The sequence below is a fragment of the Tachyglossus aculeatus genome, chromosome 1 (genome assembly GCF_015852505.1).
Source record: "Tachyglossus aculeatus isolate mTacAcu1 chromosome 1, mTacAcu1.pri, whole genome shotgun sequence".
Classification (NCBI taxonomy): Eukaryota; Metazoa; Chordata; class Mammalia; order Monotremata; family Tachyglossidae; genus Tachyglossus; species Tachyglossus aculeatus.
The window spans coordinates 150,012,457-150,036,827 of NC_052066.1; the positions used below are offsets into that span (position 1 = coordinate 150,012,457).

The window sequence follows — 24,371 nt, forward strand, 5'->3', positions numbered from 1 at the left end:
TGTGTGCTGAGCACTTAGGAGGTTCAGGAGAAAAAAATCCAACCCTTTCCATGAAAGCCAAAAGTGTCCAATGGACGGTGCTGGTTTGGTGAAGCTGGCTCTGCAGGTTCGCCACCCTTAGTTACCTGGGCTTGAAAGTCCCATCCCAGGTCTGTCCTCCTTTCCCAACAACTAAAGATGTATATCCTTAGTAGAACTGATTTTATTTGGATAACCGACCGGAGCAGCCCCCTCTGTAACCAAGGTGGAATTCACAGTATGATGTTACATTCACGCTTTAAAAATATATCTTTATGTACAGGAATTTGCAAATAGGTGTAAACATACATTACTTTCCAAGGTACATTCCAGAAACAAAAACGAAAACAAAAATAACGCCAGCAAGGCAAACACCTCAAAAATGACTTCAAAGGAATGTCGATGCCAATTAAATTAAGAGAGTGGCTCTCCGGGCAATTTCAGCATCGAGTGTCACTGGAGAGGATTACTTAATGAAAATCGAGCTTTGACTTCGAGGGAACGGGACTTTAAACAGCTCCCAGTAAAGGTAGGCACTGATTTCTAGAAGGAAACTTACTCCTTACTGATACTACTGAGCCAATATGGCTGGATAGCATTTTCACTAGTATAAAGTAATCCAGTGCGGGAACAACTTAAGACGACTTTAGTTGAAATCAAGTGCGTGAGTTGGATCGTAATTGGCTCTGTGATAGCTACACAAAAAGCCAGACTTATGTCACAATCACCCAGGCTGTAAGAAGGTCCACTAGAATTCGCTTTCACCGTCCCATTCCTTTCCCCAACTGCATCCGTCTAGCGTTATACGAAGTACCCTGCTGTTCAACTATTTTTGCCTCTCTCCACTACGCTTTGAAGGGAAGTGATTTTTATTTTTATTTTTTTTAATAATTAAAAAAAGTAAAAAGGAGGCATCATGTTATCTCATCCAAGCGGCCCGGCCCAGCCCGCCGACCGGCGGCATGCCGGGTGGGGGGATGGGCGGCGGGACGGGGGGCTGGCCGCCGGGGGGTACGGTCGGAGGCGGGTAGCTAGCCGGGGGCAGCCCCAGCCCCGGAGGGGGATGAGGGGGCACCGCGTGGGTGGGCGGCAACCGGGGAGGCGGGAAGTTGGGGTTGTACGTGGGCGGCGGGGGATACCCCGGGGTGGGCGGCGGCAGGTTTGGCGGGGGGAAAGATGTAGGCGGTGGGGGCGGAACCGGAGGCGGAGGGTTGGGGGGGTATACGTGAGGATGGTACGGCAGGTGGGCGGGCGGTCCGTATGCCGGGGGCAGGGCCCCGTAGGTCGGACCCTCGGTCTTCATCATGGACTGCAGGCTCTGGTAGCCCTCTCCCGACATGTAGGAATTGGTGGTGGACATGCCCGTTATGTAGCTGGAGGGCGGCGGCGGGGGCGGCGGCGGGCGGTGCGGGAGTGGCGGGGGCTGGTGCACGGGAGTGGGGTGGGCCGGCGGAGGGATCTGGACCTTGGCCATCTCTCCGGCCTCCGCTGGGCCCGTCTGCTCGCCCTCGCCCAGGGACACGGCGGTGCTCAGGGGTGGCTTCCGTTCTAAAATGGAGAAACAATCCAAAACGGCTGTCACTGAAAAATAGCAGGCGGGATAGAGGGGATTGGCTTTTCCAGGGCCGGCTCAGCTCAAAATGGCAGAAGGCGCTCGCCAACCGGAAGGTCGATGTGGGCAGAGTGGGTGCCCGCTGTTTTGTACTCTCCCAAATGCTCAGTACAGTCCTCTGCACATTGTAAGCACTCAATAAATACGAATGACTGAACCTCAGCCAGGCTGGCACCCCCTTCCACACCTACCAACCGGTCCCTCAGCACAAGCCCCAGACATGCCACACTGGGCTGAGCCCCTCCCGGCTTCCCCGGCCCTGGCCCCTTGGCTGCCTTTCCCCGTTTTTTCGGTCGGGACTTTATGCCCAGGTCCCAAGAGGCCGTGAAGGGACACAAGAAATGACTGGATCGGGCTACTCCAAACCGTGACTGCTGATTGCCTCTGAGCCTCAGCAAGATTGCACTTAGGAGAATGTTTCCTTGGGAGTGGGAGGGCCGAGCCCCCTTGATTCCGACAAGTGCCACACGGCCAGGGACACAGGCCCCACTCCCCTCCACCTTCTACAGACACACCCACTGGCACCATCACTGAGCCCGAGCCCACCCCCCAGGATTTCAGCCCCTGGGAAGCCCAATCTCTCTTGGGACAGGGGAGTGAGTTGAGGAGAGGCCTCGAGAACATAACATCCTTCCACTTCAATCAATCAACCGTATTTATTGAGCGCTTACTATGTGCAGAGCACTGTACTAATGCTTCTGGGTGATCCCAGCTCAAAGGAAATGAAGGACAGACGTAATATCTGGTTGATCTGCTCCACGTGGGTGGTCCAAACCGACCGACCTGGCCAAAATATCCACTTTGGGCTCAAGTAGTGCGCTATACCTAGTCAGAGCAAGCCAGCCAGGTGATTGCTCAACCCCCGCCTCCTCCCTGCCTCCGTGGTCTCCCTCTGCCTACTTCTCCCATCACCTGGCTCTGCCATCAGGTGGTGAGGACACTCACTGTAAAACTGAAATTCACAAATTTGCAAAGCTCTTAACTCGGTGCTAGGAAGCTGAGACGATGAGTTATTTCTGTTTTTGTTTGATGTGGAGGTGGATGGGCAACCACTAGAGTTTTTTGAGGAGTGGGATGACATGTCCTGAATGTTTTTGTAGAAAAATGATCGAGGCAGCAGAGTGAAGGACTGGAGTGGGTAAAAGATAGGAGGCAGGGAGGTCAGCAAGGAGGCTGATGCAGTAAGCCAGGCAGGGTAGAATGAGTGAATAACATGGTAGAAGTTAGGATGGAGATGTTGCCAACTTGTACTTCCCAAGCACTTAGTACAGTGCTCTGCACACAGTAAGCGCTCAATAAATACGATTGATGATGATGATGATGGAGAGAAAAGGGTGGATTCAGCGATGATGTGAAGGTGGGACCGACAGGATTTAACGATGGATTATGTGGGCTGAATGAGAGAGAGGAGACAAGGATAACACCAAGGTTTCGGGCTCGTGAGACAGGAAGGATGGTGGTGCCTTTTCTAGTGACTGGAATGTCAGGGGTAGGACAGGGTTTGGGTGCGAAGATGAGGAGTTCTGTTTTGGATATGTTTAGCTTGAGGGGATGGGAGGACATCCAAGTAGAGATGCCTTGAAGGCAAGAGGAAATGCTAGGAAAGAGGGAGGGGGAAGGAGAGGGAGAGAAGGGCTGGAGATGGGGATTTGGGTATCATCCATGTAGAGGTTCTAGTTGAAGTTATGGAAGCAAATGAGTTCTCGTTGAGAGTGGGTGTAGATGGAGAATAGAAGGGGACCCAGAACTGAACCTTGAGGGACCCCCACAATTAGGGGGTGGGAGGCAGAAGAGCCCACAAAGAATATTGAGAATGAAAGACTAAAGAGATAAGAAGAGAACCAGGAGAGGACAGAGTCAGTGAAGTCAAAGTAACATAATATCTCCAAGTGAAGGGGATGGTACACAGTGTCTAAGGGAGCTGAGAGGTCGAGGAGGATTAGGATGGAGTAGAGGATGTTGGATTTGGCAAGAATGAAATCACTGGTGACCCCTGAGAGAGTGGTTTCAGTGGAGTTCAGCGGATGGGGGGCCAGATTGGAGGGGGTCAAGGAGATAATTGGAGGAGAGGAATTGGAGACAGCAGGTGTAGACAACTCACTCAAGGAGGTTGGAGAGGAATGGTAGGAGGGAGATGGGGGTGATAACTGGAGAGAGCAGGGGGTGGGGTCAAGAGAGGATTATTTTAGGATATGGGAGACATGGGCATGTTTGAAAGCAATGAGGAAGAAGCCACTGGAGAGCAAAAAGTTGAAGATGGCTGTTAGGGAGAGGGCAGGAGTTCTGATAAGGCGCAAAGAAATGGGGTCGGATGCACAGGTAGAGTGGGTGAATTCTGAGAGGAGAGGTGGATTTTGAGAGGAGACAGGAGATCTCTAGAGATACTGCTGGGGAGGATGGGAGAGTTGAAGAGGGGGTCAGAGGAGATATTAGGGAGCTCACTCCAGATAATGTCAGTTTTCTTAGGAAAATCCCCATTTTACAGATGAGGGAACTGAGGCACTGGTAGGTAGCCAGGTCACTGGGGACGAGGGATGGGAGTTGGGGGGACGGGGATACAGGGGGCTTGAGGAGGGAGCTACATGTCTGGAATAACTGGTGAAGGTGATGGGCATGGGTGTCAATAAGGGTGGAGAAATAATTTTGCCAGGCAGAGAAAGCTTGCAAGGATAAACCATCACCTTTACCCTCTAAAACTGCTTGGCTCCTGCCCTGCTTGTCCAATGGCAGTCACCAAAATGCTCCCTTGGAGACAGGTGAAAGAGACCGACCATCCAGCAACTGTTCAATGAGAATCTGGCCTAAGTGTCTTCTACTGGGTTGGAAATCCAAATCCTTTCAAAGGGCATCTCCTAGAAAACGACACTGCAGATGGGAGTTCTACTGGGGCTCTTGGGGTTCAGCTGCTCGAGGCCTTTGTTTAATAAGTTCCTGTCTGACACCGACTGACCTAAGAGTTGTTTAGAATGGGCAAGCACAGAAGTTCATCATCATCAATCGTATTTACTGAGCGCTTACTGTGTGCAGAGCACTGTACTAAGCGCTTGGGAAGTACAAGTTGGCAACATATAGAGACAGTCCCTACCCAACAGTGGGCTCACAGTCCAAAAAAGTGGGCTCACAGTCTAGAAGTTCTAAAGGATAAGCCGTGATGACATTTTCCTCAAATAATCAAGACAGCCTATCACGAAGAGGATAGTCTAAAATTTTAAGTTGCAACAGAGGATCTGCCCACTAACTTTTCAGAGATGGCATTTGGATGTGATTTTACAAAACAATTATCTTGATTTTGAAGTTCAGTTGCAAACCATTTCCTTCCTCCAAGTAAATCTGCCAGCTGGCAAGCGCTCAATAAATACAATTGAACAAATAGCACAAAGACTTGGGGCGGGGCGGGGGGGGGGGGGGCGCTGAAATTTTTAATGAATTAGAATAATTTTTTTGACACATAACACTCACCTGGAGGCGGATGTACAGGTGGAATTGGTGGATGTGAGGTCTCAATTTTGGGGATTTTACATGGTGGGGGATCTGAAGAGGAAAAAAGTGGAAAAAACATTTCACTTCTGTGCTGGAAAGGAATTTAAGCTTGATAAATTAAGGTTCTTTCAAGGGCGTAATTAAGCTTAAGCGCGATCTTTTTTCTGGACACTTTGGAATTTAATGAAAAGCCAATACTTGATTATCTAAAATCCTGCTCAATTTTTTTTAAATATTTGAAAACTAAAATCTCCTTTTGCCCTTCTCTCCCCAGCACTCGCTTCTATTTTCTCCACTATGGTTCTCTGGGCAGTGCCAACCTCCCCCTATAAACAGAGGCCTTGCCCGTGCTCTAGTCTGCTGGGTGCTCGCTCTTCTTATCCTCAGCCCAGATGACATCTACCTTGGGAGACTCTTCTTGGAGTAGCAGGAGTGTGTCTTCAGTCACTCCTTGATGAAGGTGAATGAGTCTCCTGAGTTCTTTTGGAACTTGATATAATTTAAGGAAAATTCCCAATCCAGTGCTAGACTTGACAAAAAAAAGTTTGCCTTTTCTTTGGATCTGGGAAATCTTGACTTTGCAGCAGCTAGCAGGATGATACACAAGTGTATCAAGGCTTTTACACAGGTGTAGGTGTCCACTCCATGGGGGAGGTGTGTGTGTTGGGGGGGGGGGGGGGGGGGGGCGCCTACAAATTTTGAGCCAGACCCACCTGCCCACCTAAGATTTGCTCACCCCTAGTCTCAGCTAAGACCCAAGAGGTTCCAATTCTCTCAAATGGTGGTTTTTGGCCCCCATTAGCTCTTTGAAGTGGGTCCCACCCCAGGCCTCATTCCCATAAACTCCTGGCTAGCTTTACGCTCCCATCCTCCAAAGGAAAAGTTGGCCCATGAACCATTAGCTGATGGTCTCTCCTTCAGCTCTTATGTCTAGGCCAAAAGGAGCAGCAGCACACTGGTCCTGTTAGGGTTCCCCTTCTTCAGTCTCTTCAGCAGAATTGATCTCTGGTTCACTAACTGCATTGGGTTGCCCTACCTCTTAACCGTCTTCATTTTCCTCCTCTCCAGAGTTTAGTTTCAATGGGCTACACTCCCTGTTAGAGTTCACAGCCTCAACCTTGGTCCAACCACAGGGATCCTCGGCCATCTCGTTTTCCACCTTTGAGTTCACATGGGGCCCTAGTGCTCCTTTTTCAATTACCACAGCTGAAGCTGGCCGCTATTTCATTCCACCTACCGACTAAATCTTCAGACTCAGAAGCAATCTTAGATTGATTCTGCTGAATTAAATTCTCATTCAGTCACAGACCACAAGAGCAAAACTAACATGAAATTACCTGTTGCCTTGCTCTCTTCCTTGGGAGAAACAGCCTGTTAGGAGAGGAATGTGTTGTTAAAAAGAAATATGGAGTGACAGGTTTAATTAAAAAAAAAAAACTCAACCCCCAAATGCCCACCATTAAGAAGGACCAAATATTAGAGGTGATACAAATCTGGGAAAAAAATAATCTCCTCTTACTTGCTTCTTCTCACATTCAACTAAGCTCACAGTTTCCAAACACTGTTTGGAAACTCCTCCAGGAGGCCTTCCCAGACTGAGCCCCTTCCTTCCTCTCCCCCTCTCCATCCCCCCATCTTACCTCCTTCCCTTCCCCACAGCACCTGTATATATGTATATATGTTTGTACATATTTATTACTCTATTTATTTTATTTGTACATATCTATTCTATTGATTTTATTTTGTTAGTATCTTTGGTTTTGTTCTCTGTCTCCCCCTTTTAGACTGTGAGCCCACTGTTGGGTAGGGACTGTCTCTATATGTTGCCAATTTGTACTTCCCAAGCGCTTAGTACAGTGCTCTGCACGTAGTAAGCGCTCAATAAATACGATTGATGATGATGATGAATTTCCAACAGTCGTGTTTTGATGACTGATGAAGCAATCCAATATTGAATTAAAAGTTTTCATCAACTGTGCTTTGACTAATGCATTGATTAGTATGTTACTTTGGAATCTAAACTAAAACAAGTTCATTCCTTCTTTAGGACTGGCCCAGGTGGGAAGAGAGACAAGTCCTAACAGCTACATATATTGTTCTGCTCCCTGGAGGCATGTAGTCACGTTCACTGCGGACTGATTCAATCGCTTTATTAACTTTAGGCCTCCAACCAGGCACAGAAGTAAGTCATCCTGAACATACCTGGAAATGGAATGAGACCATCGAGGGGAAGAGCCCCACAGGACGGATTTTGGTGACTGAGTTGACGGAGCCCTTCCCAAACCAGGGAGGGATGTAGAGCTTTGTTGATTTCTTTAAATTTGTCATAGTATCTGTTAAGCTCTATTTCTCAAGCACTGCTCTAAGCCCTGGGGTAGATACAAGTTTACCAGGTTGGACACAGTCCCTGTCCCCCATGGGGCTCAGAGTCTATGTTGGACTCTGGCAGATGAGGTACTTGAGGCACAGGGAAATCAAGTGACTTGGCCAAGGTCACAAGGCAAGCCCCAACTGGAGGAGCCGGGATTAGAACGCAGGCCCTCCGCCTCCAAGGGCCGTGCTCTGTCAGCTCAACTTACCACGGATCGCTTGGCCTGCCTCGGCGGGCTGGGCTGGGGAGACGGTTTCTTGCCTTGTGCTTGCTGCTGCTGTGATGTCGGCTGCTGGGCCTCTTTCTGCTGGGGCTGGGACTGTTCTGAACCTTGAGACGGCAGAGGCGGCTGTATTGGTGGCACTTGTGGGGACTGGAGGGATGGAGGCTGCTGAAGTTGATGGGGTGTGTGGTGAGGCATCTGCTGCTTCCCTTGGGAGTACAGATCCAGGATCTGATGACAGATGTCTACAGGAGAACCAGAGGGCTTAGATTTCCCTTCAGCGATCCTTTGAAAGATCTAAATTGCTTGGCCCTTTCCCCTGAGTCCTTTTTAGGCCACCAACCTCAATCACCATGCAGCCCATTTCAATCACATCCCAACACCTCTAGGCCTAATCAGTCGAACAATCAGTTGTATTTATTGAGTTCTACTGTGTGCACGGCACAGTGCTAAGCGCTCAATCCAAGAAACAGTGCTCTCTGAAGTCAAAGGAGCCCGAACAGGCACAGAGGGGATGTCACTGGAGCGGAGAGTGGTGTGTTCGGGGCTTCTGAAAGGTTACGTTGGTTTAGACCGTACCTCTGGAATTCAGAGTTAAACGGCAAAGGAATGATTTGGCAAATTAAGGGCAAATAGTTTGGTTACCTTCAAGAACATCAACTGGCACATCTTGAACAAACTGTTCCCACCATCGCCTGTACATTGGTTTGGATGTCCACTCCTGTATTTCAAATTTACACAAACGGCCTGCCAAATACATAACCGCCACTGCTATGATCTCCGGCTCCCACTGCAGTGACAGCGTGGTACACAAGCTAGAAAATCAAAGGGACATTGAAAATGCTTCAGTAGGCAACTACAACAGATTCATGACTGCATATGACTGTGTAGAACGTTATTCAGTCGGAACGCTGAATTCAAGAAAAACAAAGAGAAACAACTAAAATTTTAAGATTTCAAAAGCAGTCGAGGGCTGTCACTGCGCAGCCCGTATGATTCAGTTTATTTCCTAAATCGTGCCTTAGTTACGTGTTTATTTCTTTAAATAACGAGTGTGAAAAACATCTGACATCTTCAAAAAGCATCTGAAATCCTTCTGGTGACAGTTTATGAAGTGTTTAGGGCTGATCCAAACAAAATGTTAATGAATAATGAATGTTATATCTATAAAAGTGCAGTAAGAACTACCCACTTCTGCAAGATTAAGGCTTTTTAAGATTAACGTTTTTAATAACATTCTTAAAAGCGTCATCCAAAAAAAAAGGGTCTCAACTGACATTCCAAATCAATCCCTAATAAGAGATTCCCAGAGGACATCAGAATCTTAAAATCTTAAATCAAACACGTTTAGACATAAAAGCAAGCTTTATTTATTATTATTTTTTTTTACCTGTCATTGACGAATGTCCATGCCATCTGAACCAGTTTTTGAATTTTGTTTTTGTCACCTGGGAAACAAAAATCAAAGGCTAATTTAAATGCACTCGTCTCTGGCAGTAGCTAAACTGCTGGCGCTAGATGATGCTCGAGGCTTCCCCGTGGCAGGTTGGGGTGACCCCGTTTTTTCTCTTTTGTTCTCCACTCTCCCCACTCTATTAGATGGTAAGGGTATGGGGGGAGGAGTTCCTCGGGCAGGGAGGTGGTGGGAACAGAAGTTTAGACCCCGGATGTGGCAGTTGGGCTGCAGTCACCCCACTGCTGCCTCAGGTTAATATGGCCGGCCATCCCCAAAGATCCCAGGTTTTTGTCCTGCTTCACGCTCTCCCACCCCACTTCCAGCCTTTTGGAATGCCTCGAGAGGGAAGGCCACATCCTTATTGTGGTAACTTAGAAAAATCCACTTAACTACAACGAAGGCACTACCACCAAACCAGAATCCCAGAGAATGAAGTTCTATTCAACAATGCTTGTTTTTACCTTTAAGTTGTTTTGCATATTTGAGAAGGAATTGGTAAGGATGTTCCACCTGTAAATCAAACTTTATAGTCTGCAATAAGATTCTCTCCAGGACCATGACTTCTTCCTAAAAGCCAAGCAAGCCACACAAGTTATGAGTTACTTACAAAGCTGAAAAAAGTGAGCTTTATTTCCTCTTCGTCTTTATTCTGGTATTTTCATTTCAACTATTACATTTTCCCTTTCCCCTTCCCCTTGCTCGCATTTTCTAACCTTCTGAAAAAAAAAGACAGTTAACTACTTGTACTGAAGGGTTGAAAATTCATTCCTACTTTAACTACATGACAGAAATGAACACAGTAAGTGCTCAATAAATACGACAATGAATGAACGAAATGCATGCTTTCTGGCAAATCCAAGAAAGGTGATGGAAATTAGGATTTTTTTTATAAGTACCATCCTTGAAAACTGAAATGAACCACTGGAATTGATGCAAAGGTGATTTTTGTGTGTTCCCATGTGTGGTTTACACCTGTTACACTAAAATATGTACCATGACATGTTCTTCATCTAGTAAGGATGTAGTTTACATACAGGAAGGCCCTGGACTAAATGGCTCCATCAGCTGCTTAGTTAAATTCTTTATTACTCAGTTTACTAAGTTCAGAGAGGCTTATAGATCAGAACTAAATATTAAGAATTGTGGTATTTGATACGTGCTTACCATGTGCCAAGCACTGTACTGGGCACTGTGGTGAATACGAGATAATCAGGGCCCACAAGATTCACAGTTTAAGTAGGAGGGAGAACAGGTATCCAATCCCAATTCTGGAGAAGAGGGAACTGAGGCACAGAAGTGAAGTGACTTGCCCAAGGTCAAATAGTCAGTATGTGGCTGAGCTGGGATTAGAACCCTGATGCTCTAACACCTATTCCTGTACTCTTTCTACTAAGCCATGCTGCTTTCCATTATTCTCAGTATTAGAAGCAATCATGATAAATTCAAGGTGGCAGATTGGACGTCAGGAAGTATGTAGCTTGTAACTTACATAAAGTTCAGCCCCGGACTAGGTGTTGGAAAACCATCAGAGATTATAAAAGGAATATTCTTTTCCACTTAGGAGCTATTTGTTTAACATCAAATAGGGCTGGGCAAGGGGTCTAAATCCGTTTTTGCCTGTTTTTATAAGTTAGCTTGATTTTTAACCAAAAGTTGGAGCACTTGGACAAGAGATACTCAATATGCTATTTTTGAAAGACTATCCCATTGAAATAATGATGGACATACCCTTTAACAGCCCTATCAATATTCCAAACAGGATGGAGAAGAAATTTGCATTTAACAAACCGTCGCATATTCCCATATAAAAAAAACAAAAACACCACAGAAGCCCTAAAAAATTACATTAAAAGTTCTGCTAGATGTTTAGATCTCATTCAGAATCATTTATTCGCAAAGCTTCAAACTCCCCCTAAATTTAGAAATGATCTCCTATAAATGAATGAAATTCCGTTCACAGGTAGGAAGCCACCAGGACGCTCTCTTGACGTTCAAAACATTCGCCAACACCACCGTAACTGCAACGCTAGCTAAAAGTTTAGTGTCTCGACAGCCCATAAAAATCCATTAAGTACCTAAAGATACCTTCATCAAGAACAAAAATAGCCAGCTAAAATCACATTCACAATGGTTATTACTATGCATTTCTGACAGGTTCAATATTCCCCAAACAGTGGACCACGACTACTTTGTGGCTGTAAGTTACAGTCGAATGGCACAGGTATGGTTCCTCTAGCTTAAACATTTTCCAAAGGCTCATCTGTTATTTTTTAATCCAATCCCATGTGCCAAAATACAGGGACAACGGTTGCTGTAATTACATTATCTATAAAATGAGGGAAAGGAGACAAATTAACTCAGGGTTTTAGCAGCAGAGTCAGAATAAAACAAGACTCCAGGCTTGTCAACGGATCAAAAACCACTGTCAGATGAAGTTAACCCTTTCCTCTTTGGGAAAGACGAACCCCCTCGTTTTCACTGAGCTTTGGCTTTCTTTAAAAGGAGGCCCTGAGGTGACTTTGCTACACACCCGATTTCTGATGCCTGCCAAGAACCAATCACTTTGGGGTGCTAATGGGCCTCTGCGGGAAGCCTAACGGCCCCCCAGCATCACCACTGGGAAGTTACCGCCAAACAATTAGGTACGGCCTTACTATCCTCCCCGCTTCAACGTGGAAAACATGATCCTAAGGCTCCCAGACTCTCCCCGGCCGCCCCAGTGGAGGGTCTTTCCGTGGCTCTCTTGGGTAGGGTGGCCACCCTTCCCATTTCTAGGCATCTGGCCCTGCTAGGGTCCCGGCTGCCTCTGTGAGGAATCCACCTCGGCTCCTGAAGCCATTCAGAAGGACCCGGGAGGGGGGCATACATTGGGTCTGGAGCAAAGTGCGGAGCGAAATAAAGGGTCCCCCAGGAAAACTGGGAAAGCTGTGCTTGGTTGGCTTCCACCCAGCGTTTTTTTTTTTTCTATGTTCATTACACACTTTACTACGTGCCAGGAGCTGGGGTAGATACAAAGCGGACTGTGTCCAACATTTTTTATGATGTCATCACATTTTTTTTTACTTGTTATTATTGTACCTGTTACGCACTTATGCGCCTAGCTCTGTACTAAACCCTGGGGGAGACGCAGTACGATCAGATCACGCAGAAGCAGCCTGACTTAGTAGGTACAGCACGCGTCCAGGGGTCAGAAGGTCCTGGGTTCTAATTGCGGCTTTGCCACTTGTCTGCTGTGAGCTTGGGCGAGTCACTTCACTTCTCTGGGCCTCAGTTACCTCATCCGTAAAATGGGGATTAAGACTGGGAGCCCCATGCGGGACAGGGACTGTGTCCAACCTGATTTGCTTTATTCATCCCAGTACTTAGTACAGTGCCCGCTATATAGAGCTTAAATACCGTAGTTATTATTTTTATGGGTTTCACTGATTTGCACCCTTTATTCAGCTCATCCTCAGCCCCGCAGCCCTCACGTCTAACCATAACGTATTTATTTATAACAAAGTCTGTCTCCCTCTCTAGTCCATAAACTCCTGTGTGAAGGGTATGTGCCTACTGATTCTGTTAAACTGTTCTCTCCCAAGAAGTCAGTACAATGCTCTACAGAGAGCACCATGTGCCTCTGGGTGCCGATATCCACAAGTGCTACCCCCGGGCTCACTCTCTGCTCGGACCAAACGTGTCTTGGGCCAACTCCCGGAATAGAGGCGATATTTAATCAAGTACCAAACAACCAAACTAGTCGTTTGGGGTTGGTCTTCTCAAATTCGGAGGAAATCAATTCAAGTTGCAAGTCCTTACCTTTGGGTCATCTCCAAACTGGCCAAATTGTACATCATTCAATAAACTACGAGCTGTTTTGATAATATCTTTGCATTTCTTTGGGGTTTCTTCTACTTTTCCTGCCAGAAAGAGACAGCAAGCTCCAGTCACCTAAAGGGAGAAAACAATTAAACTGTAAGTGAAAGGATTTGATGTCCCTGCAACATAGAATAAGATCCCAAACTCCGAGATTATTTCTTTGGACACATACCCCAAAACACACAGACCTCAATGGAATGACTAACACATACCCAAAAGGAAAACTTGGCTTCAAGAATTATTTTACACTTTGCAGAGTATCAGCCATCAAATTACGTTCTAAACCAAGAAATTTAATCTATCCTCTGACCCCATTCAAAAAGTACAGCCTTTCAGGTCTCTGCCTGTTAAGAAACGTTGGTAGTACGGTCCAAGCAAGATTCACATTGAGTCATTTTGCCTTCCAGAACTTGGTTCATATGCACTCTGTATTGATTGCTGCCTTGACCATTTGAGTATCTACAGCAAGCTCAGAGGCTTTAGTGATAGCGCAATTCTCAACTGACCTTTAATGGAACCTGACTTTACATTCACTTTACAGTCCTCGAACTACTCGATTCTCCAAGTTGAAACTGAACTCAAATCTCTTTCTAAGGGTCCAGATCAAAGGTTTAAATGTCAAAATTTTGCTACTGCTTTTTTGTGGCCTGCTTCTTAAGCTACAGAAGAAGACGACTGCCCACAAGTAACCAATGCACAAACACCATACAAACAATATACAATAAAACTCACGACACTTACATATCTTGGGAATTGTTTGAAGGAATGAAACATATAGAAGCGATGAAAATAAACTATTCCAGTTGCCAGGGTATCATAGTGTCTGGGCATCTAGTTAAGGATCTTTCTTAGCCAAGGGTCTTTGGAGGTTGTATTCACAAATTCAAAAAAATTAACCTGGGGAAAAAAAGACCTTACAAAAAAACCCCTGCCCCATCAGAAGGCACACACTCAGAAATATTAGGATTCCAGTAAGGAGCTAAAAAAGTAATTAGCACTTAACTAAGAGGATTTATTGCCATATTGTACTTTCCAAGTGCTTAGTACAGTGATCTGCATACAGTAACTGCTCAATATGACTGAATAAATGAATGAATGAATGAATGAAGAGGATGCCTTCGGTTCTCTGAAGAAATGAGCCAAACTTGACTGTTTCTCTCTATACAGATTGCCGTGAATGCCAAAGTAAACAGCATGGCCCAATAGATACAGCACAGGTCTAGGAGTCAGAAGGACCTGGCTCTGCCACTTGTCTGTGGGGTGACCTTGGGCAAGTCAATTCACTTCTCTGTGTCCAGTTACCTCATCTGTAAAATGGGGATTAAGACGCGGAGCCCTATGTGGGACAGGAAGTGTGTCAACCTGATTTGCTTGCATCCAGCATGGCGCTTAGCGTTTAATAAATATCACAGTTATTGTTATTATAATATCCAACTACTTTATTGCAAAGGATTTTGAAGCGCTGTTTTGGACATAAAAAGCATATCACAGGACTTTAGTCTACCGTAAACACCGTCTGGACTTCTGAATTTGGTGCCAGAATCAAGCGGCCTGCCCCAAACCAAACCGCAAAGGCAAATAGGATACAGCCCCAAGCGTGTTCCTACATCAAAGATGAACCTGGCACCCTCTCGGCGGTACCGGGCCTCAGTGGCTGGGTCGAGTCCTTCTAACTGTGATGGTGTATGAGCCAAGTCTTTCTTATCCCAGTACCAACATGGTTTTGTGTGGTCCAGGTTTGCCGAAGTTACAGAAGGGCTGGAATTTTCTTTATTCTCCTTCATTTATTGAAGTAGACTTGTTCTTACTTAACAGTCTTTCCAAGAACGACCGAATCCTGAAGGAAAAAAGAAACAATCAAAAACGTCAATCTTCCCCCACACTACAACCTTTATTTTTTTATTCCCCTTGAAGTTAAATCCCAAACATTGTGGACAGGGATCGCATCTACTCTGTGTACTGAACTTTCCCAAACGCTTAGTACAGTGCCCTGCATACAGTAAGAGTTCAATAAACCCCACAGACTGATTGGCTTCAACAAAATAAAGACCCAGGACAGGTGTGATGATACAGTCCCTCGTCAAGAATGACGGACGAGCCTTGAGCTTGAAGCTTCAGGACTGAGAATCTGAGAGAAGGCACAGTGCCGGCTGTTCGGCAGAATCGCTTGCAATCTCTCATCCCTGCCAGCACTGTTTCTGCTAGGCCATGGAGCACAACAAGCAAATAGATGGGCAGGGGACATTTCAGTGTAAAGCATAAAGAACAGTTGGTTTTGTTTTGTTTTTAAACCATGCAGGTCCTAAAGCCAAAATGACGGCAGCACAGTGCCGAAGCTGGGCCACAGCCTGCAGTCTTGGCTGTACATATTAGCCACATGATTTTTTTCAGAGGGCCTCAATATTTCGTGGGATCCATTAGGTGATTCCTCGGTCAGAAACCTTCACCGTGTTTGGTCTTAGAGAAGCACTGTGACCTAGTGGAAATAATAACAACTGTGGTATTTGTTAAGCACGTACTACACACCAAGGACACTGTAATAAGGGCGGGGGTAGATACAGGGTCATCAGGACTCACGTGGGGCTCACAGTCTAAGAGAGAACAGGTATTGAATCCTTATTTTGCAGATGAGGGAACGGAAGCTCGGAGAAGGTAACCGAGTTGCCCAAGGTCAAATGGCGAATGGCAAAAGGCAAATGGCGGGTCCAGGATTAGAATCCCAGGCCCGTGCTCTTTCCACTAGGCCATGATGCTTCTCGGGTCCAGGCACGGGAGTCAGAAGACCTGGGTTCTAATTCCAGCTCCGCCACTTGTCTGCTGCATGAATTTGGGCAACTCACTTACCTTCTGTGCCTCATTTCCAAAATGGGGGCTTGAAACCTGCTCTCCTTTCCCCATCAACTGTGAGCCATGTGTGGGACCTGATTATCCTGTATCTACCACAAAGCTTAATGCAGTACTTGGCACACAGTAGGCACTTAACGAATACCACAGTGATCACTACGGTCTAGCCCCAGAAGAATTCCCCTTCTCAGAGAGCTTGGACTAGAGGCTCGGTCTCCTGAATCCCAGAGCCGAGCATTTTCTACTTGTCCAGCAGCTAGGCTCAGGACAAGTACATATTCATCAGGCAGAGTTTTCCTCAGATTCAAACGTTACACTGAATGTAATTCACCAAAATGCATTCTCTCTAGGGGGATTGATAAACAGGACAACACAGCAAAAGGCTCTCTCCCTCCTGGGATCAGAAACCATATATCAGGGTAAAACTTAGCGACAGTTTTCATATCAAGCTTACATTTTTAAAAATTCAAACTTCATTTCTACAAGTGGCTTAAAACGACTCACAGCGATTGGATATGCAAAACAAGCAGCATCTGGCTGCATCCTCCAAATTCTGATTGGCTCATTTAAGCAAGTTAGCAGCTTTTCACACTTGTTCAGGAAAAACTTGCATGGGTTATACAGTTAACTCGGTCAATTACGTAACTCCGAAGGGAACAAGTGAGTTGCAGGGATATGGCAGAACCGTTCTCAGATATTGCAAAGTGCAAGCTTCTTCATTTTGCTCTAACTGAAAATGCCTGTCATTTTTTTTAAAAAGGTAATGCCCCCAACCCCCAAACCCCTCCCCTGCCACCGCAAAAGCTCTCGGGCATGAAAAGGAAAAACTGAAAGTTCAAAGTCCTCATCTAACATTTTTCTACTTTCTAGTTTTAAAACGACAAAGGAATCTCCAGGGCACTGGGAGGTAAAATGGTAGCGGCACTTTGGTTCCGTTTAGCTGAGCGGCACAACCTGCTGTAGCTGGAGGGGGCAGGGGGCGGGTGCCAGAGATGGTCAATCACAGGGAAACCTAAATCTCTCGTCAGAAGACCTGGGTTCCAATCCTGACTCTGCCAATTCCTTGCTGTGTGACCTTGGGCAATTCACTTAACTTTTCTGTGCCTCAGTGTCCTCAACTGTAAAATGGGGACTTAATACCTATTTTCTCTCCTACCTAGACTGTGAGCCCCATGTCTCACGGGGACTGTGTTCGATCTAATTAACTTGTAGCTTCCCCAGCACTTAGAACAGTGTTTGACAATCAATCATATTTACTGAGTGCTTACTGTGTGTAGAGTACTGTTCTAAGCGCTTGGGAGAGTACAAATCAACAGAGTTGAGTCTTTTAGACTGTGAGCCCACTGTTGGGTAGGGACTGTCTCTATATATTGCCAATTTGTACTTCCCAAGCGCTTAGTACAGTGCTTAGTACAACACATAGTAAGCACTCAATAAATACGATTGATGATGATGATGATGAACAGAGTTGGTAGGCACAGTTCCTGCCCACAACGACTTCACAGCCCAGAGGGGAAGACGTCTACACATTAATATAAGTGATTGCTATGTACATAAGTGCTGGGGGGCCAAAGGAGGGATGAATAAAGGTAGAGAGGAAATGAGGACTTATTCAGGGATGGTCTCTTGGAGGACATGTGCCTTTAATAAGGTTTTGAAAGTGGGGAGAGTGACCGTCTGTCATATATGAAGGGGGAGGGTGCTGCAGGCCAGAGGCAGGGCACGGGCGAGAGGTCGGAGGTGAGACAGATGAGAAAAGACATAGTAAGCGCTTCATCATCATCATCAGTCGTATTTATTGAGCGCTTACTGTGTGCAGAGCACTGTACTAAGCGCTTGGGAAGTACAAGTTGGCAACATATAGAGACAGTCCCTACCCGGCAGTGGGCTCACAGTCTAAAAGGGGGAGACAGAAAAATAATTGGAGATGCCGGGGATCGAACCCGGGACCTCGTACATGCAAAGCACGCGCTCTACCACTGAGCTACATCCCCTTCCCTCAACAAGCGCTTAACAAGTATCATTAAAAAAAAACAACACAAAGCCTACATCACAGCCTTGAACACACTCAATGCCATTTCGGGAAGTTTCCTGAAGGTGACCTGTTGGAAGCCGGGAACCAACTTGCAAAATTCGAGAGGAAGCAGGGCCAGGGAGAAAGCCACTGAAGGCGACGCAGTGTCACCCCTCTAGCTTCTCAGCTCTCTGTGGGCAGGGAACGGGTCTGCTAACTCTGTTGTACTGAACTCTCCCAAGCGCTTAGCACAATACGCTGCACATAACAAGTGCTCGATTAAATACCATTGAAAATTGATTGACTCTGGACTGTTCTCTTCCTCTAGACCGTAAGCTTGCAGGCAGCAAACCTGTCTACTACCTACGTATTGTACTCTCCAAGCACTTAGCAGAGTGCTCAGCAAAAAGTAAGCGCTCAATAAATATGATCGACTGAAAGAACGTAAACTCATTGTGGGTAGGGAATGCGTCTCCCAACTCTGCTTTGTTGTTCAGTGCAAGTCACTTCTCTGGGCCTCAGTTACCTCATCTGTTAAATGGGGATGAAGACTGTGAGCCCCACGTGGGACAACCTGATCACCTTGTATCTCCCCCAGCGCTTAGAACAGTGCTTCACACCTAGTAAGTGCTTAATAAATACCATCATTATTATGACTATTAGAACAGTGCTTGGCACATAGTAAGCGCTTAACAAATACCACCATTATTAGGCGCTTAGTACAGTATCAAATACGATTGAATAAAATGGGGATGATGACTGAGCCCCATGCGAGACAACGTGATCACCTTGGACCCCCCCCCACCCCCCAGCGCTTAGAACAGTGTTTGGCACCTAGTAAGCGCTTACCAAATACCAACATTATTATTATTATTAGAATAGTGCTTGGCACATAGTAAGCGCTTACCAAATACCATCATTATTAGACACTTAGTACAGTATCAAATACGATTGAATAAAATGGGGATGACGACAGAGTCCCATGTGGGACAACCTGGTCATCTTGTATCTCCCCCAGCGCTTAGAACAGTGCTTTGCACACGGTAAGCACTTAAGAAATGCCATTATTATTATTAGAACAGCGCTTGGCACATAGTAAGCACTTACCAAATACCATCATTATTAGGCGCTTAGTGTAGTATTAAATACAACTGGATAAAATAGGGATGATGACTGGGAGCCCCACGTGGGACAATCTGACCACCTTGTAACCCCCCAATGCTTAGAACAGTGCTTCGCACCTAGTAAGCACTTAACAAATACCATCATTATTATTAGTAGAACAGCGCTTGGCACATAGTAAGCGCTTACCAAATACCATCGTTATTAGGCGCTTAGTGCAGTGTTAAGTAGAGAAGCAGCATGGCTCAGTGGAAAGAGCATGAGCTTTGGAGTCAGAGGTCATGGGTTTGAATTCCAGCTCCGCCACATGTCTGCTGGGTGACCTTGGGCAAGTCACTCAACTTCTCTGAGCCTCATTTACCTCATCTGTAAAATGGGGATTAAGACTGTGAGCCCCCCGTGGGACAACCTGATCACCTTGTATTCCCCCAGCACTTAGAACAGTGCTTTGCACACAGTAAGCGCTTAACAAATGCCATCATTATTATTATTATAATTGTTACGATTGGATAAAATGGGGATGATGACTGGGAGCCCCCCTGTGGGACAACCTGATCACCCTGTATTCCCCTAGCACTTGGAACAGTGCTTTGCACATAGTAAGCGCTTACCAAATGCCATCATTATTATTATTATAATTGTTACGATTGGATAAAATGGGGATGATGACTGGGAGCCCCACATGGGACAACCTGATCACCTTGTATTCCCCCAGCACTTAGAACAGTGCTTTACACATGGTAAGCGCTTACCAAATGCCATCATTATTACTATTGCAATTATTACGATTGGATAAAATGGGGATGATGACTGGGAGCCCCACGTGGGACAGTCGGCTTCAAGGCTGCCCATCCCCTCGCCCCCTCCTCCCTTCTCTCCTTCTCCAGCCCAGCCCGCACCCTCCGCTCCTCTGCCGCTAACCTCCTCACCGTACCTGGCTCTCGCCTGTCCCGCCATTGACCCCCGGCCCACGTCCTCCCCCTGGCCTGGAATGCCGTCCCTCCGCACATCAATCAATCGTATTTATTGAGCGCTTACTGTGTGCAGAGCACTGTACTAAGCGCTTAATTTTACTATGTGCAAAGCACCGTTCTAAGCATTGGGGAGGTTACAAGGTGATCGGGTTGTCCCACGTGGGGCTCACAGTCTTAATCCCCATTTTACAGATGAGGGAACTGAGGCCCAGAGAGGTGAAGTGACTTGCCCAAAGTCACACAGCTGACAAGTGGCGGAGCCGGGATTTGAACCCATGACCTCTGACTCCAAAGCCCGGGCTCTTTCCACTGAGCCACGCTGCTTCTCTATCCGCCAAGCTAGCTCTCTTCCTCCCTCCTCCAGGAGGCCTTCCCAGACTGCGCCCCCTCCTTCCTCTCCCCCCGCCTTACCTCCTTCCCCACCCCACGGCCCCTGTATATATGTTATGTACATATTTATTACTCTATTTATTTTACTTGTACACATTCATTCTATATATTTTACTTTGTTAATACGTTTTGTTGTCTGTCACCCCCTTCTAGACTGTGCGCCCGCTGTTGGGTAGGGACTGTCTCTATCTGTTGCCAACTTGTACTTCCCAAGCGCTTAGTCCAGTGCTCTGCATACAGTTAGCGCTCAATAAACACGACTGAATAAATGAATGAATGTATTTTATTTTGTTAATGCTTGGTTTTGTTCTCTGTCTCCCCCTTCTAGACTGTGAGCCCACTGCTGAGTAGGGACCATCCCTATATATTGCCGACTTGTACTTCCCAAGCGCTTAGTCCAGTGCACTGCACACAGTAAGCGCTCAATAAATACGATAAGATGAATGATTTAATTTTATTTCGTTAATATGTTTTGTTCTCTGCCTCCCCCTTCTAGACTGTGAGCCCCCTGTTGGATAGGGACCGTCTCTATACGTTGCCGACCTGTCCTTCCCAAGCGCTTAGCCCAGGGCTCCGCACACAGTAAGTGCTCAATAAATACGATTGAATGAATTAATTTTATTTCGTTAATATGTTTTGTTGCCTGCCTCCCCCTTCTAGACTGTGAGCTCGCTGTTGGGTAGGGACCGTCTCTCTACGTTGCCGACCTGTCCTTCCCAAGCGCTTAGTCCAGTGCACTGCACGCAGTAAGTGCTCAATAAATACAATTAGATGAATGAATTAATTTTATTTCGTTAATATGTTTTGTTGCCTGTCTCCCCCTTCTAGACTGTGAGCCCGCTGCTGGGTAGGGACCGTCTCTAGATGCTGCCAACTTGTACTTCCCAAGCGCTTAGTACGGTGCTCCGCACACAGTAAGCGCTCAATAAATACGATTAGATGAATGAATGTATTTTATTTTGTTAATATGTTTTGTTGCCTGCCTCCCCCTTCTAGACTGTGAGCCCGCTGTTGGGTAGGGACCGTCTCTCTACGTTGCCGACCTGTCCTTCCTAAGCGCTTAGTCCAGTGCACTGCACACAGTAAGTGCTCAATAAATACGATTAGATGAATGAATTAATTTTATTTCGTTAATATGTTTTGTTGCCTGTCTCCCCCTTCTAGACTGTGAGCCCGCTGCTGGGTAGGGACCGTCTCTAGATGCTGCCAACTTGTACTTCCCAAGCGCTTAGTACGGTGCTCCGCACACAGTAAGCGCTCAATAAATACGACTGAATGAATGAATGTATTTTATTTTGTTAATATGTTTTGTTGCCTGCCTCCCCCTTCTAGACTGTGAGCCCACTGTTGGGGAGGGACTGTCTCTCTATGTTACCGACCTGTCCTTCCCAAGCGCTTAGCCCAGTGCTCCGCACACAGTAAGCGCTCAATAAATACGATTAGATGAATGAATGTATTTTATTTTGTTAATACGTTTTGTTGGCTGCCTCCCCCTTCTAGACTGTGAGCCCGCTGTTGGGTAGGGACCGTCTCTATAGGTTGCCAACTTGTACTTCCCAAGCGCTTAGCCCAGTGCTCCGCACACAGTAAGCGCTCAATACGACTGAAAGAATGAATGAATGTATTTTATTTTGTTAATATGTTTTGTTTTGTGTCCTGTTTCCCCTTTCTAGACTGTGAGCCCGTTGTTGGGCAGGGACCGTCTCTATCCGTTGCCGACTTGTCCTTCCCAAGCGCTTAGCCCAGTGCTCCGCACACAGTAAGCGCTCAATAAATACGATTGAATGAGTGAATGAATGTATTTTATTTTGTTAATATGCTTTGTTGCCTGCCTCCCCCTTCTAGACTGTGAGCCCACTGTTGGGGAGGGACTGTCTCTCTATGTTACCGACCTGTCCTTCCCAAGCGCTTAGCCCAGTGCTCCGCACACAGTAAGCGCTCAATAAATACGATTAGATGAATGAATTTATTTTATTTCGTTAATATGTTTTGTTGCCTGCCTCCCCCTTCTAGACTGTAAGCCCACTGTTGGGGAGGGACCGTCTCTAGATGCTGCCGACTTGTCCTTCCCAAGCGCTTAGTACAGTGCTCTGCACACAGTAAGCGCTCAATAAATACGATTGAATGAATGGATGTGACGCCTTGGATGCCCCCCCCCCCGCCACAGCGTTTAGAGCAGTGCTTGGCACACCCCCCTCCTCGCCATCATTACTACTACTATTGTAGGGATGACGGTCGGGCCCGGCGCCGACGGCCGCCATCAGCCCAGGCACAGCCGCCCGTCGTCCCGCGCCGGCCTGGGCGCCTCCTCGGCCCCCGTGCTCACCTTCCCGGGGACCGACACACACCCGTCCTCCTCCTCCTCTTCTTCTTCTTCCTCCTCCTCCTCTTCTCCTCCTCCTCCTCCTCCGTCCTCCTCCTCCTCCTCCTCAGCCGCCGCCTCAGGCCCGCCCTAGCGACGCCTCTCGCTGCCGGCGGCGGCCATCTTGGACAGCGGGCCGCTGGTCGCCCGACGTCATCACGCCGCGCCCGACGTCGTCACGCCGCATCCGACGTCATCACGTCGCGTCCCCGCCGCGCGGCCGGGAGCCAATGGGAGCCGAGGAGAACCGCCTCGGGGGGACGGAAAGGAGGAGGGGCGGCCAACGACCGACAGCTTTAATTATCATCATCATCAATAATTTTATCATTTATTAATAGTCATTATTTATGGATGTATTCATTATTAATAATTTATCAATAATTAAAAATGATTGGCGATAATTATAGCATTTATTAAGCGCTTACTGTGTGCAAAGCGCTGTTCTAAGCGCTGCTTTTTAATTCTATTTGTTCTGACGTATAATTATTATTATTAGTAGTAGTAGTATATTATTATTATTAGTAGTATATTATTATTATTATTAGTAGTAGTGGTATATTATTATTAGTAGTAGTATATTATTAGTATTATTAGTATTCGTGTTATTGCCGGGAAGGAGGAGGGGCGGCCAACAGCCTACAGCTTTAATTATTATCATCATCATCATCATCAATAATTTCCTCATTTATTAATAATCATTATTCATTGATGTATTGATCATTAATAATTTATCAATAATTAAAAATGATTGGCGATAATTATAGCATTTATTAAGCGCTTACTGTGTGCAAAGCGCCGTTCTAAGCGCTGCTTTTTAATTCTATTTGTTCTGACGTATAATTATTATTATTATTAGTAGTAGTATATTATTATTAGTAGTATACTACTAATCAATAAATAATAGACATTATTTATTGATGTGTTGATTATTAATAATTTATCAATAATTAAAAATGATTGGTGATAACTATAGCATTTATTAAGCGCTTACTGTGTGCAAAGCGCTGTTCTAAGCGCTGCGTTTTAATTCTATTTGTTCTGACGTATAATTATTATTATTATTAGTAGTAGTATATTATTATTAGTAGTATACTACTAATCAATAAATGATAGACGTTATTTATTGATGTGTTGATTATTAATAATTTATCAATAATTAAAAATGATTGGTGATAACTATAGCATTTATTAAGCGCTTACTGTGTGCAAAGCGCTGTTCTAAGCGCTGCTTTTTAATTCTATTTGTTCTGACGTATAATTATTATTATTATTAGTAGTAGTATATTAGTAGTAGTAGTAGTATATTATTATTAGTAGTAGTAGTAGTGGTATATTATTATTATTAGCAGTATATTATTAGTATTATTAGTATTCGTATTATTGCCGGGAAGGAGGAGGGGCGGCCAACAACCTACAGCTTTAATTATCATCATCATCATCATCAATAATTTTATCATTTATTAATAGTCATCATTTATTGATGTATTGATTATTAATAATTTATCAATAATTAAAAATGATTGGCGATAACTATAGCATTTATTAAGCGCTTACTGTGTGCAAAGCGCTGTTCTAAGCGCTGCGTTTTAATTCTATTTGTTCTGACGTATAATTATTATTATTATTAGTAGTAGTAGTATATTATTA

At 45.7% G+C, this 24,371-nt stretch overlaps 1 protein-coding gene and 1 non-coding gene across 2 annotated transcripts; both read right to left on the bottom strand.

Annotated features, from left to right (window-relative positions):
* Positions 1–184: 184 nt before the first annotated feature.
* On the bottom strand, positions 185–22,773 carry CCNK (cyclin K). The gene is made up of 11 exons (XM_038747797.1): positions 22,689–22,773; positions 14,606–14,855; positions 13,760–13,841; positions 12,959–13,090; positions 9,622–9,727; positions 9,095–9,152; positions 8,350–8,519; positions 7,690–7,949; positions 6,448–6,481; positions 5,090–5,161; positions 185–1,566 (listed from the first exon to the last, which is right to left on the bottom strand). The coding sequence occupies exons 2-11, from the start codon at positions 14,800–14,802 to the stop codon at positions 938–940; spliced, it is 1,740 nt and encodes a 579-aa protein (XP_038603725.1). The 5' UTR covers positions 14,803–14,855; positions 22,689–22,773; the 3' UTR covers positions 185–937.
* TRNAA-UGC lies at positions 17,785–17,856 on the bottom strand. Its single transcript has one exon. It is a non-coding gene; the product is annotated as a tRNA-Ala (tRNA).
* Positions 22,774–24,371: the final 1,598 nt, after the last annotated feature.